The 16,030-nt window shown below is 36.6% G+C and overlaps 1 protein-coding gene across 50 annotated transcripts in view; it reads right to left on the bottom strand.

The window, feature by feature from the left end:
- Positions 1-16,030, bottom strand: part of CLASP2 (cytoplasmic linker associated protein 2) — a 177,931-nt gene that overhangs the window by 27,581 nt on the left and 134,320 nt on the right. For 30 of the 50 annotated variants that reach the window (XM_073902413.1, XM_073902641.1, XM_073902408.1 and 27 more), the window contains 3 exons: positions 13,405-13,568; positions 12,317-12,395; positions 8,133-8,276 (listed from right to left, as the gene is read on the bottom strand). In XM_073902413.1, coding sequence (XP_073758514.1) covers positions 8,133-8,276; positions 12,317-12,395; positions 13,405-13,568 — 387 coding nt within the window. Of the gene's footprint in view, positions 1-8,132; positions 8,277-12,133; positions 12,185-12,316; positions 12,396-13,404; positions 13,569-16,030 lie in introns of all 50 variants that reach the window. The other 20 variants (XM_073902391.1, XM_073902392.1, XM_073902399.1 and 17 more) reach the window with 1 other exon arrangement.

The following is a 16,030-nucleotide window of genomic DNA, read 5'->3' on the forward strand; positions in this document are numbered from 1 at the left end:
ACGAATCATGTTTGTATGAGACGGTGAATATAATCACTAAATGTTGTGTGTGTTCTAACTTCTCCATTTATCAGCCATTCCCATCTCTTTCCCTTTCCTTGGGCCTCCCTGTTCCCTGAGACACAACCATATTGATTGAAATGAGGCCAATTAATGGCTCTACGATGGCCTTTAAATGTTCAAGTGAAAGAAAGAGTTGCGTGTGTTTCACATTAAATAAAAAGCTAGAAATGATTAAGCTTAGTGAGGAAGGCAGAGATAGGCCAAAAGCTAGGCCTCTTGTGACAAACAGCCAACTTGTGACTGCAAAGGAAAGGTTCTTGACTCCAGTGAACACACAAATGATAAGAAAGCAACAGAACTTTATTGCTGATACAAAGTTTTAGTGGTCTGGATAGAAGACCAAAGCGGCCACAATACTCCCTTAAGCCAGAGTGTCATCCAGAGCAAGGCCCTAATTCAGTTCTGTGAAAGCTGAGATTGGTGAGAGAGCCATGGAAGTTTGATGCCAGAAGTTGGTTCATGAAGTTTAAGGAAAGAAGCCATCTCCATCATAACATAAAAGTGCACGGTGGAGCAGCAAAGTGCTGATACAGAAATTCCAACAAGTTATTCAGAAGATCTAGCTAGGATGATTCATGAAGGTAGCTACACTAAACAACAGATTTTCAATGTAGACGGAACAGCCTTATGTTAGGAATAAGATGCCATCTAGGACTTCGACAGCTAGAGAGGTCAATGCCTGGCTCTAAAGGACAGGGTGACTCTCTTGTTATGGGCTAATGCAGCCTGTGACTTTAAGGTGAAGCCACTTCTTCACCTACCATTGTGAAAATCCTAAGGCTCTTTGGAATTATGCTAAATCCACTCTCCTGTGCTCTATAAATGGAACAACAAAGCCTGGGGGAGAGCACATCTATTTACAACATGGTTTCCTGAATATTTTAAGCCACTGCTGAGACCTACTGCTGAGGAAAAAAAGATTCCTTTCAAAATATGACTGCTCGTTGACAATGCGCCTGGTCACCCAAGAGCTGCAATGGAGATGTACAATGAGAATTACTGTTGTCTTCATGCCTGCTAACACAATCCATTCTGCAGCCCATGGATCATGGAGTAATTCTGACTTTGAAGACTTATTACTTAAATACATTTTGTAAGGCTATAGCTGCCATAGATAGTGATTCCTATGATGGATCTGGGCAAGGTAAACTGAAAACCTGAAAAAGGATTTGGCATTCTAGATGCCATTAAGAACATTTGTGATTCCTGGGAAGAGATCAAAATATCAACATTAACAGGAATTTGGAAGAAGTTGATTCCAACCCTCATGGATGACTTTGAGTGGTTCAAGACTTCAGTGGAGGGCATACCTGCAGATGTGGTGGAATTAGCAAGAGAATTAGAAGTGAAGCCTGAAGATGTGACTGAATTGCTGCTATCTCATGACAAAACTGGAAGAGATGAGAAGTTGTTTCTTATGGATGAGCAAAGAAATTGTTGTTTGAGATGCAATCTATTCCTGGTGAGTATGTTGTGAAGACTGTTGAAATAACAACAAAGGATTTAGAATATTATATAAACTAGTTGGTAAAGCAGCAGCAGGGTTTGAGAGGACTGACTCCAGTTTTGAAAGAAACTGTGGGTAAAATGCTATTAAACAACATCTCATACTACAGAGAAATGGTAAAAGGAAGAGGTGATGCAGCAAACTTCATTTTTGTCTTCTTTCTTTTTCTTTTGAAAGATTTTATTTATTTATTTGACAGAGAGAGACACAGTGAGAGAGGGAACACAAGCAGGGGGAGTGGAAGAGGGAGAAGCAGGCTTCCAACAGAGCAGGGAGCCTGATGCAGGGCTCGATCCCAGGACCCTGGGGTCATGACCGGAGCCGAAGGCAGACGCTTAATGACTGAGCCACCCAGGTGCCCCATTTTTGTCTTATTTCTTTAAATGAATTCGAAATGATTTTTATTTTGAATTATTTAAAAACAATTTTTAAAACCTGAGTAGAGTTGACACACAATGTCACATTGGTTTCATGTGTACAACATGATGATTTAACTTCTGTTATGCCATGCTCACCACAAGTGTAGCTACCATCTGTCACCATACACCATTACAATATCACTGATTATATTTCCTATGCTGTGCCTCTTATAACCGTGACTTATTCATTCCATAACTGGAAGCCTGTATTTTCCATTCTCCTTCACCCATTTTCCCTATCCCCCCGCCCCATCCCTTTCTCTCTGGCAACCATCAGTTTGTTTTCTATATTTATGGTCTGATTCTGCTTTTTGTTTATTCATTTGTTGTTTTTTAGATTCCATGTAAGTGAAATCACATGGTATTTGTCTTTTTCAATCTGACTTATCTCACTCAGCATAATATCCTTCAGGCCCATCCATGCTGTTGCAAATGGCAACATCTCCGCCTTTTTTATGGCTGCTAACAGTCACCGTATATGAATACCTAATTTTTATCCATTCATCTATCAATAGACACTTGAATTGCGTCCGTATCTTGGCTATTGTAAATAATGCTGCAAATAATGCTGGAATAAATACAGGGGTGCAAATATCTTTTCAAATTACCATCTTCATTTTCTTTGGGTAATACCCAGTAGTGTCTACGGTATTTCTATTTCTGTTTGAGAAATCTCCATCCTGTTTTCCACTGCTGCCTTCTTTCAAGAAACTGCCACAGCCACCCCAACCTTTGGCAACCACCACCCTGATCAGTAAACATTGAGACAAGACCCTCCACCTGCCAAAAGATTAGGACTCTGAATTCCTAGGTGATGGTTATCATTTTTTGGCAGTATTTTTAAATTAAGGTATGTACATTTTTTTAGACATAATGCTATTGCACACTTATAGACCGCAGCATAGTGCAAAGATAACTTTCATATACACTGGGAAATGAAAATATTCATGTGACTAGGCTTTACTGCAGTAGTCTGGAACTGAATCTGCAGGATTTGTGAGGTATGCCTAAACTAGGTTTTGAAATCAGGAAGTGTTAAGTCCTCCTACTTTGTTCTTTTTCAAGATTGTTTTGGCTATAATGGAACCCTTGCAATTCCATATGAATTTTGGAATCAGCTTGTAAATTTCTACAAATTTCTGGGACTTTGACAGGGATTACATTTCACCTATGGATCACTTTAGGCAGTATTGCCAACTTAACAATATTAAATCTTCCCATCCATGAACGTGAATGTTTTTCAATTTAAGTCATTATTTTCTTTTAAAACTATTTTGTAGTTTCTATTTAAATTTTGCACTTTTGTCAAATGTATTCCTATAGATTTTAATCTTTTTGATGCTATTGTAAATGAAATTCTTTTCCTAATTCATTTTTGGATTGCTTATTGTAAGGGTTTAGAATATAATTGATTTCTGTATACTGTTTTATATCATGCAAACTTGATGAACTTACTAGTTCTAATAGTTTTTTAGTGATTCCTTAGGATTTTCTCTATGCAAGAGCATATCACTTGCAAATGGAAATAGTTTTACTTCTTCTTTACAATCTAGATGCCTTTTATTTATTTTTTCCTGTCGTGGTTAGAACCCCCAGTTGAACAGATAATAGAAATTGTTGAATTGCACATTTTTAGACATACCATTACCATATTGCACACTTAAGACCACAGTATAGTGTAATGCATAGTATATACTGAATTGTATAGTGTATGTTGAATAGAAATAGTGACAGCAGACATACTTGTCTTGCTAATTTTAAGGAGGAAGCATCCAGTCTTTCACCATTAAGTATGAGTTTAGCTGTGAATATTTGCAGGTGCCCTCTACTGGGTTGAGAAAATTCCTTCCATTGTTAGTTTTTATGTATTTATTTATTTCTTGTTAAATCCCGAGAGGACGTTAAGATTTTGCCAGATGCCTTTTCTTTTTTTCTTAAGGTATTATTTTTAAGTAATCTCCACACCCAATTTGGGGCTCGAACTTACAACCCTGATATGGAGAGTCATATACTCCACTGACTGAGCCAGCCAGGAGTACCATCAGGTGCCTTTTCTCTTGATAACAATCATGTATTTTTTTGTCTTTTGATTGATATGGTGTATTATATTAATAGACTTTCAGAGGTTAATTTAACCCTGCTTTCCTGGGATAAATCCCATTTACTTGGTCATGGTGTATAATTCTCTTTTATATGTTGCAGGATTTAGTTTGCTAATATTTTGTCGAGGGTTAACTCGCATCCATATTCGTAAAAGTTATTGGTCTGTAGGTTTTGTGTGTGTCTGTGTGTGTGTGTGTGTCTGTGGTCTTCATCTGGTTTTGGTATCAAGGTACTACTGCCCTCACACAATGAGTTAGAAAGTGTTCCTTCTGTTTTTTGGAAGAGTTTCTAAAGAATTGGTAGTAATTTGTTCGGTGGAATTTGCCAGCAAAGCCATCTGAGTCTGGCTTCTCTTCATGGGTAGTTTTTTGATTACTAAGTCCATCTCTTTACTTGTTCTATTAATGTCTATTTCTTCTTGAATCAGTTTTGGTAGTTTACATCTTTCTAGGGATTTGTTCATCTAAATTACTGACATGTAATTATTCATAGTATTCCTTTACAATTCTTTTTATTTCTGTAATGTTGGTCATATTATACCCTCTTTCATTTCTAATTCTAGTAATTTTAGTCTCTTTTCTTCTTTGTCAGTCTAGTTAAAGGTTAGCCTATTTTGTTGATCTTTCAAAAAACCAGCTTTTAGTTTCACTGATTATTGTTTTTCTGCTTTATTAATTTGTGCTTTAAGCTTTTTTTTTAAGTAGGCTCCACGCCCAACATGGACTCATGACCCTAAGATCAAGGGTCACATGCTCTACCAACTGAGCCAGGCACCCCGATTTGTGCTTTAATCTTGATTACATCTTTCTGCTTACTTTAGGGTTAGTTTGTTCTTCTTTTTCCAGTGTCATAAGGTAGTGGTTAAGGTTACTAATTTGAGATCTTTCTTCTTTATTATTATAGCATTAACTGCTATAAATTTCACTCTAAGCACTGCTCTAGCTGCATCCTTTAAGTTCTGGTATGTCACGTCTTCACTTTCATTCACCTCACTGTATTTTCTAATTTCACTTTTGATTTCTTCTTCGATCCACTGGTGATTTAGGAATAAGTTGTTTAATTTCCATGTTTTTGTGAGCCCCCAAAATTTTCCTGTTATTAATTTCTAATTTCATTCCACTGTGGTCAGAGAACATACTTTGTATTATTTTTGTCCTTTTAAGAAAACTACTGAGAGGTTTGTTTCATCGCCTAGCATATGGTCTTATCTTGGAGACTGTTCCATGTACCCTTGAGAAGAATGTATATTCTGCTTCTGTTGGGTAAAGTGTTCACCATTAGAAATAAAGGTCATAAAATATATATTCTATGTGCTTCTTTGCAGCAAATATTGAAGAAAATGATTCACAAAGGAAGAGAGTAAACAGAGCTACATATAGAATGTGAGAAATGAAAGTTTAGGGGTGAAGAGAGGTCTCAGGAAGATGACAAAGAGAATAGAAGGTCTAGAAAGGAGCTCCCCATGAAATAAATAACTTGTTTTTGAGCATATGGAAAATGTTACCCATAAGCATGTTACAGAGATGTTGAAAATATGAACAGTTAAACAACATTAAAAAAAAAAACACCCAAGCAAATGAAAAACAAGGCAAATTATTTACACCACAACAAAGCTTCTTTAAGAAAGGAGGTAGCAATAAACCACTTGGTGTAGGAGTGAACACTTCCACAGACAAAAGGTAAATCTTTTGTTTTGATTGCCAATGGTTGATTCCTAAGTATTCTAAAGATTATGGGGAAAGATACAGGAAAGGATGTGGGAATAGGATGGGTAAAGCTAAATTTTTTTTTTTTTTTGTCCAAGAGAGAGACAGTGCGAGCAACAAGCAGTGGGAGCAGCAGGCAGAGGGAGCAGCAGGCTCCCCACCAAGCAAGGAGCCGGATGTGGGGCTCAATTCCAGGACCCTGGGATTACAACCCGAGCCGAAGGCAGATGCTCAACTGAGTTACCCAGGTGTCCCTAAAGCTAAGTTCTTATGTACAAAGGTAGATAGAAAGCTACATACTGGCTAAATTTATCAACAGATCAATAGATAATGCCTAAAATGAGTAAATCAAGAAATACTGTGAATTCCTACTTGAAATACATTGGTACCTGCAAGGGGAAAGATGTAGACTACAGTTGACCCTTGAACAACACAGGGGTTAGGGGCACCAACCTCCCGCACGGTCAAATCTCTGCTCTTGACCAGAAGCCTTAGTGGTAATATAAACAGATGATTAACATACTCTTGAGCAGAAGTCTTAGCGGTAATATAGTCTACTCTTGACCAGAAGCCTTAGTGGTAATATAAACAGCTGATTAACATACCTTTTGTATGCTATATGTATTATATACTGTATTCTTACAATAAAGTAAACTAGAGAAAAGATGTTAAGAATATCATAAGGAAAACACATTTATAGTACTACACTATAAAAAAATCTGCATGTAGGTGGACCAGCACAATTCAAATCTGTGTTGTTCAATGGTCAACTATATTTTTTGGGTTTTTTTTTTTTAATTTTTTTGGTTGATCATGTTAAGTGTACTCTTTAATCGCCATCCCCTATTTTCCCCATCCCCTCACCCACCTCCCATCTGGTAACCATCAGTTTGTTTTCTAGAATTAAAAGTCTGTTTCTTGGTTTGTCTCTTTTCCCCCTTTTGTTTCTTAAATTCCACATGAGATCATATGGTATTTGTCTTTTCCTGACTTACTTTGCTTAGTATTATACTGTCTAGCTCTATCCATGTTGTTCAAATGGCAAGACTTCATTCTTTGTTATGGCTGAATAACATTCCATTATATATTTATATATATGTGTGTATATAGCACCTCTTTTTTATCCATTCATCTATCAGTGGACACTTGGGTCTGCTTCCATAGTTTGACTATTACTAATAATGCTGCTATAAACATAGGGGTGCATGTATCCCTCTCCATTAGTGTTCTTGTATTTTTTGGGTAAATACCCAAAATTGCAATTCCTGGATCATAGGGTAATTCTGTTTTTAATTTTTTGAGAAACCTCCATAGTGTTTTCCACAGTGGCTGCACCAATCTGTATTCCCACCAACCATTCAAGAGGGTTCCCTTTTCTCCACATCCCTGCAAGCACTTGTTTTCTGTGTTTTTGACTTTAGACATTCTGGTAGATGTGAGGTGATAATTCATTGTGGTTTTAATTTGCATTTCCCTGATGATGAGTGATGTGGAGCATCTTTTCATGTGTCTGTTGGCCATCTGTATGTCTTCTTTGGAGAAATGTCTGTTCATGTCTTCTACCCATTTTTCAGTTGGATTATTTGTTTTTTTGGATGTTGAGATGTATAAATTCTTTACATATTTTGGATACTAACAAGGGTCGACTATATGTTGAATGGTTACAAGATTAGAGGTTGGGAGGATTGTGGCAAGAACAGTTATTATTTATTTATTTATTTTCGGGGGGGGCAGAGGGAAAGGAAGAGAGAGAATCTTAAGCAGGTTCCACAACCGGCACAGAGCAAAACACAGGGCTCAATCTCATAATCCTGAGATCACGACCTGAGCTGAAATCAAGAGTTGGATGCTTAACCAATTGAACCACCCAGGCGCACCAGGACAGTTATGTTTAGGTTTATTTAAAAAAAAAAAAGAAAGAAAAAAAAAAGTTATTTGAGAGAGAAAGAGAGAGCGAGCATGCATGCGGGTAGGGGGAGGGACAGAGGCACAGAATCTTCAAGGAGAGTCCCCGCTGAGTGCGGAGCCCAACCTGGGGCTTGATCTCATGACCCATGAGATCATGACCTAAGCTGAAACCAAGAGTCACACTCTTAACCAACTGAGCCACCCAGGTGTCCCAGGACAGTTATTTTTTATATTATACTGATATTAAATGGATAAAATTTAAAATAATTTAAAAGAGAAGATTTAAAAAAAAAAAGTCTTCAGGTCACCGGTTAATAACTCAATACTAACTGGTAATGTCTTGAAATATTAGTTCCCTTCATTGGCAATCCAAAATGACTGACTTGCTTATCTAATTTACCTTCTAAACCTTAAATTAAAACATACCTTCCGAACATCAGAACTTTTGGGTTCTGTTGTCCAAGTGATAACCCGAGACACTGCCAGACGAGTTTCACTGGAATTTATAAAATCTCCTGGATCCATCTGTTTGGCCAGAGTTTCTATGTATTTAAGGATAGCAACCTTCACCTACAGAGGTAAGCACAATGAGAGAGGACAATCAGATGGTCAGTGAGGGATACGGACAATACTTCAGAAACAATTAGGTGATTATTTTTTCGACCAATATAAAATGAAACACCATCAACAACAACAAAGAAATTATATAACCATTTACATACCTGAGGTACAAATACATGGTAATGTGGATTTTTGTTTTCACATATGCAGAACTTTTAAGTCCCAGGTGTTTCATTTCCTGTGTCTGAACAACTGCTGAAGACTCTCTTGACAAGATTAGACCCTTTTCCTTGAGCCTGCCTTCAGAGCTTACAGCTGACTTGTCTAGATTTCCCTAGGAGCCCATCTTTATAAATTAAGTGTAATTTGGCTTTTGTGGAAATGAACCAAAAGTATTCTGGAAATAATGTATCATAAACCAAGTAAGTAACTGAGGTGGGCAATACAGGTTTTCTCCCAAACATACAGTAACATTCACCCAACAAGATCCTGTTCCTTAATAGGTCCATCAATTGCTAGAACTACTACCTTTCAAAAGAAGCGTCACAAAAAAATTTTACAGAAGTACCACTGGAAAAAATACAACACTTATTTGTAATTCCTGATGCTTGGGTGCATGCTAGGTAGGTGTGTGGTAGAATGCAGGCTTCAAAATCAGCAGGTGGGGCAAAGCACACATGCTTCTTCCTTATGCTCAGCCTTTGTTATCCTTAGAGTTAAATTATCTCCTTTCTCTCAGGTGTGTTGGAGCAGAAAAACAGGTTGAGAACACGTGTCACATCTTCTAACATTCTAGAATTTGTAAATAATGGTTCTAAAGGACTTTGCTAGTGCAGTTTAGAAATGGCACCTGGCATAGTGTACAGCAGATGCTGAACATGTGCTAAATACAGATTTGCTGACTTGGAAGGTTTACATGTATGATTAAAACAGCAACTATGAAAAAATATTGCCAAAGATTAAGATAACAATGATCTTTCTTCCCTTGTTACTGATCTTAAGATGCCACTTGTGTCACTCAACCCAAATAAGGTACTTGGGAAGTACTGTGCCAAGTCAATATATAGGAAGTGAAGTGTTAAAATAAGGTTCTGACTCTTGTTCATTTTACTCCTTCTGACTCCAGTTTATAAAAGAAAAAGGGGGTGCCTGGGTGACTCAGTCAGTTAAGCGTCCAACTCTTGATTTTGGCTCAGGTCGTGGTCTTGGGGCCCGTGGGATCAAGCTCTGCGCTCAGCAGGGAGTCTGCTTCTCTCCCTCTCTTTTTCCCTCTCTTGGACATGCTCTTTCTAAAATAAATAAATCTTTAAAAAAATTTTTGAAAGAAAAAAGTGATCAGATTACATTTCAAAATGAATACATTTTAAGAACTATAAGAGATGTATTGAAAAAAACTGAATTAACCTAAAAGCGATCTCAGGTAAAATGTGCAGTGGAGAGGAAAAGAGACTTACAGTTAATTTTGCAGTAGCAGGCCCAATAAAGTAAGGCAGCACCTAACATTCTGGATTCTTAAAGCTGTGTCACCTTTTATCAGTGTGAATAATTGAAAGATGGCAATTTAAGTAAATCAAAGAATGAACATCAACGTAGTTTGTTTTCAATTTGCCACCATCAATATTTGAATGTACTTATTTGTGCTATGTGAGATTCAACTAGTGCAGTGTCTTGGCAATTTACAGAGGCACATAAAGTTTTAAATGATTTTATTTATTTATTTGACAGAGAAAGACACAGCAAGAGAGGGAACACAAGCAGGGGGAGTGAGAGAGGGAGAAGCAGGCTTCCCACGGAGCGGGGAGCCCCATGCGGGGCTTGATCCCAGGACCCGGCGATCATGACCTGAGCCGAAGGCAGACGCTTAACGATTGAGCCACCCAGGTGCCCCCAGAGGCACATAAAGTTTTAAAGGGTTTCACAGAGTAGGTGTGTTTACTATGCCACTCGGCAAAATAATCACAATACACACATAATAATCATTTGAAAGTTTAGATTTAAGTAGAGTATTTCACAAGTTTATATACATAGTCTATAATTTTAATAACACAAACGTGTATTCTTCAGAGAAGGAAAAATTATCTTGCTACTAAAGTGTGCATAACTTTACAACAGATCTGTGAAACCCAGAAAAAGAGGTCACCAAAATTGTTTTTTTAAAATATTACTTACTCAAAATCACTCTGTATTGCCATTTCCCCCATTCTATTGCTTCTTTTCTGACATTTAACCACATGACTGTGAGAGATAAAATTTTATATAAAACTTTCTCCTTTATCTGAAAGATGCATCATTTTTTCAATAAAGAACTTTATAGATCTCACACTCAAGTTGTTTTTTTCTATAACCTGTTCAGAACAGTTTTTTAATCTTAATCTGTCACCCATCTGAAAATTATTCATTTTTGGCATAGGTATGGCTCCAATTTAACTTTTCCTTGTTATCCTAAAATATCAATTTAGGAGTTGAAGAATGACTTTCCTCTATAGCTTTGCCTGTATGTATGTTTATATAATACGTACTGCATGTGTATATAAAATATAAAAGCCATATAAATATATAGCTTTTAGAGAAACAGTCTGTAATTCCAGTCTCCATTTTCCAATAGGAAAGCTAATTTTAATTTGTCTGTTTCCCACTGTCTTTTTCTCTAGACATTCAACAACTTTATTCTCTCCCTGAACTCCCCTATCACCCTCATTTCTTAAGCTAATGGTTTAGACCTCCTTTTCCACTAGCCCATGAAATAGCTCTACGTACATTTTCAACAGCACTTGAATACCTACCTACCCCTGGTACCTAAATCATAACCCTTATTACAATTTATTGGGCATTATAATAATGATACAAAATTATAAATTTTATATTTCTTGGACTGCCTCACACAATGGTTAGGACAAAGAATGAGTTCAAAACATTTATCAGTAAAATCAAGTATATGATTCTCCTTCTGTAGGTCACATTTTAAAATCAAAATGGATGGAATCCCTTTCACAAAGCAGCTCTGAGAAATTAACATTATGTTGAGTGTAAATCATCCCTGGTAAGAAACATAATTGTGATTTTTAAGGCAAAATCATATTCAGAATCTTAAAGGAAAATCAATCATGGGCAATAATGCTTGTAGAAATATATTTCGTGCAGAAGAGAGCAGAAAAATGTAAGGCTTGTAAATGCACATATGCTTGTTATTTCCCTGACTTTAATCTCATTTAATAAAACTCACTAAGAAAACATCTCTAGTAAAGAATTCAGGGGCTTTTCCATTAAATTATATTTTCTTTTATGTTAAACCTAGTAACCATTTTAAGTCACAAATTGGAATCCATCTCGTTTTCACATAAATTAAAAAATGTGTGCTAATAATTGAGAAAGTTAATCCTGATTTTAAACTTTATGCACACATTAGAAATATCACATTGCAAAAAGAAAAGTGACTATTTCAGTTAAGGAGAACTGGAGAATAGCAGGGAGATTAAACTTCAAAATTTTTGTTTACTAAAAGAAAGACATAGGCAAAACTAAAATTTTGCCCACAATACCTATTCAAACTTCTAAACTAAAAAAATAAGTGTTGGGAAATCACAAACATAAAATTAGATAAGACTTTATAGAGCAAGTCTGCATTACCAGCTTAGAGTTAGATGGCCATACTTGTGCTGCTTTCTAAATGGAAATCCCCAGGAAGCTTCTCCAAGAGATAGTCTGGCAATTGAATAACATTTGAAATAAAATCCGTGCATGCTTAAAGGGCTTACAGAGGTTAGTAGTTGAAATCAGATGCATACAAACATTCTCTGAAACACGGCAGAGTTTTTAAAGAGAGTTAAGAAAAGAAATAATGAAGATTAAAACAAAAACAAAAAAACCTTGGAGCTCCAAAAAGAGTGAAGCTGGTCCCGAAGTGCTGGCTTGACTGTCTGAAAGTTTATAAAAACAAAATCCACTGATGGAACGGCTTCTCATTGGACAGAAATACAAATATCAACATAACTTTATTAATAAAATACTTCAATTCCTTACAATGTCTTCGAAAGACTTCAATTTTTTACCTTTAAGCTTGGCGTTTGGGTCTGATCAACAGTAAATCTCATTAGAATATTAAATTGAAGATCATTTGGAAAAGATTCTCTGAAATAAGGAAAGAACAAAGCAAAACAAAAATTTATCAAGTAAACATTTAGCAAACTAAACAGAAGATAATGCTGAATACCAAAACATAGTATGTCATTCAAAGAGCATGCATGAAGTCGTATCTGTAAGTAGTATAGTCTATATAGTACAGCATACAAGTTATTCCCAGAACAGTGTGAACATTTGAATCTATATCCTAATGGGGGTTAAAAAACAACACTACAGCAAATAATGGTCTATCTTGCCTCAAGTACGGATTTAATCAGAAAAAATGAGGCGCCTGGGTGCCTTAGTCAGTTAAGGGTCCAACTCTTGATTTCAGCTCAGGTCATGATCTCAAGGTCGTGAGATCGAGGCCCACATGGGGCTCCCCTGCTTAGAGGGGAGTCTGCTTGAGATTCTCTCTCTCCCTCATCCTCTGCCCCTCCCCCCGCTTGCACTCTCTCTAAAATAAATGAATAAAAAAATCTTTAAGATAAAAAAGTAAAAGAAAAAAAAAGTTGAACATTATCAGAGATACTTCCCCAGACCTAATATCTGAATTCTAGACTCACCTCAACCTAGTAAGTGGGTATTTGAAATAATTCACCTCAACAATCTACACAAGAAAGCAGAAATACATCATTGGTTCAAAATCTTCTGGAAAAAAGATTCTGAATATTTAAGTGCTATAATAAAACATTCTTTTTAAATTTAGGAAATATTTTTTATGTTAACATTAGACTGAATAAGACCTTCAACTCTACTTTGAATATCCTAGTTAAGATAAAATACTGCCTTTGAATTACTCAACCAATGTTCATGATTGTTTTAGAAAAGAAAGGCAGTGTTTGATTTAAGGAGCAGTGTTGCACTAGATATACCCATGTGAATGGGCATCATTAACAATTCTCAAATGAAGCCCATGCAGCCTAAATGGATCAGAAGGACTCAGAAATCTAAACACAGAAACTAAACATTCCTGATTACTACTGGATAAACTTGAAGTATTTGAAGAAAACGTTACCTGGTAACATCAAGGGCTTTCTGAACTTTTGCCTGAACAGACCCAAGCAAATCTGCACCCATTTTTTTTAATAGTTGCGTCAGCAGTACAAACAACCAGTCTTGAAGGTCATCTTTGTGGACTTGTATGAAATCCACTAGAGTCTCCAAAAACATGCTGAATACCTACAGTGGATAAATGGGGAAGGGGAGAGAAAAAGGAGGAAATATTGACCTGTATGATCAATTCAAAACCGAAATAGAAAGGGAATTCAGGAATCAGAGGCACAGCGTTTGGCAGCCAAGCGGAAAAACAATCTCTCTTGCTTTTCATTGGACTCTGTGATACAAGAGTACGTTTGAACTGTTATCCAACTTCTGCCGAAGTTCAACAATTAGCTATTCCATGCAGCATCACTTGGTAAAGAAACTTTGGCCATAATGGCTGGCACACCTAATGTTGTCAATGATGCCATAGCTTCATGCGGTTAAACTAAAATCCATTTTATTTGAAATTTAGGGCAAGGCATTACCTACTGATAGCCTCACCAGCCCTCAGCTCTTTGGAAGAGTGGCACTGAGTTAATCAGAAGATGACTTCGCTGACAGCTACCTTAAAGTATAAGGACATTCTGACATGTTGGGCTAATTAAAGACTCCTAGATTTCTCAATATGTCAGTTGTCAAAAATTCTTTTGGTATGAGATATAGTATTTATTAAAACTGCCCCAAATGTAATTTTAAATGATCTGGGATAACGGTGACTGTACCTAAAATAAATTCAGGATACAAATCTACATCTTAATTTTAGTGATTTCTAAAAAAAAAAAAATCACTGATGGCTATTAGTCTCCATTTCTTTTGATGGGTTTTATACTTGGTTCCAATATTAATCTACGAGTTAAAAAAGTTTTATAAAGTAAAAAATTTTAAGGAAAGGAAAGCTAATATTCTTAAATAATGCCTCTCATTAAAATACTTATGAAAAATGACCAGGGCGCCTGGGTGGCTCAGTTGGTTAAGCGACTGCCTTCAGCTCAGGTCATGATCCTGGAGTCCCGGGATCGAGTCCCACATTGGGCTTCCTGCTCAGCAGGGAGTCTGCTTCTCCCTCTGACCCTCTTCCCTCTCGTGCTCTCTATCTCTCATTCTCTCTCTCTCAAATAAATAAATAAAATCTTTAAAAAAAAAAAAGAAAAATGACCAACATTAAGGTTCTATCTCTATAAGAAATTCAATACCATACTGGAGAATTTATTTCTAGGTAAAGAAAAAACTCTTAGGACCAATGTCAGTCATTATATTATGAGACAAGGTATAATCACAACAGACTATAAAAACTACGGTTTAAAAAAGTTAATAATCTCAAAACTTTGCTTATTTGAGAATTAAAGAGTCTGTTCTCAATATATATCTTATTCTTCAATTTCCTTTATGCATTTATACATGAACTCCCATTTTTTCTCTTATGTTAGAAATGAAGGATTTTTCTGATTAGAATTATAACTAAGGTTTAATATTTGAATCCGAGTTAGAAAAAAATACACTTTAGCTATTTGCTCAAGATGCACTATAAGTGTATAAGCAGGAACTATGACTACTTTAGATTTTCTAATACTCTCTGATGGCCAGGCAGTATCTCTTCAACACTGATCTTATTCACAATGCAGAATCATTAACTTCCATTCCACCTCCAGGACCACACTTAAAAACCTGGCTTCTCTTAGATTTAAAACTTGGCCCAACTGTCTCAGTATTAAATGGCCTTTGTGTCTTCAGGGCCTAGAACACTGTTGAGGAACTCCACTAAACCTACTCTAGCACAAATGCATGTTATCTAATGTAGTACTCATTCTTATTGGTACCTGGCAAATCTGTCCAGTGGTGGGTTGGACTCAGTACTTGCCTAGAAAGCTAACTGTTTTAAATATTCAGGAATTTTGTAAGGTAGTTGATAGCCTGAAATTAGCCATGGTGGGGGTATTTACACTTCAGGAATTACAGCAAACACGACACATCAGGGCTTTCTGTCCATCCTCCAAACCTAGTTTGCCAGGCACAACATTCTCATTCTTTGCTTTACTTTTAATCTTGTCTCAACTCCTGCCTCTTTTCCTGAAGATTCCAACTTTAAGCTTTCACTATTCCTAAGTCAACTCTCCCATTTTATCTGGTTCTCAGGAAACTGAGAACCAGAAAATGCCATGACTTGTCCAAGGTTTCCATAGTGAAGGCTGGGTCACAACTTAATGCTAAGTTAGCTGGCTTTCAGCTATGTTCCATCCACTCTATTACGAGATAACTTACCTCATCCGCTTTACTGTCATTCAACATAAAACTCTCTACTGACTTTTCCCCCTTTCACTTCCTCTATAGCCATCCTTCTAATAATCATTTCTATAAGGGAGAGCCAATTTTATTCCTCTTTAAGACTAAGCTTTCTATTCTGGATTTTTGCTCTCTACAGTATGGTCCCCTCTACTATCTTTACTCTTTTATTCTCAATTGTACTTCCTCTATTTACACACAGCATGTGACGTGCTACAAAGTTTACCACTCAAGTCTCAGCCAAAAAGCTTCTTAGACCATGTTAGAATATAGCCACTTGGAACCTGCTGTGGGATGAGCTCGATGGTGACGAGCTTTAT

Source organism: Callorhinus ursinus, unplaced genomic scaffold (assembly GCF_003265705.2).
Source record: "Callorhinus ursinus isolate GAN/ISIS: 27379988/994484 unplaced genomic scaffold, GSC_fseal_2.0 scaffold1, whole genome shotgun sequence".
Taxonomy (NCBI): domain Eukaryota; kingdom Metazoa; phylum Chordata; class Mammalia; order Carnivora; family Otariidae; genus Callorhinus; species Callorhinus ursinus.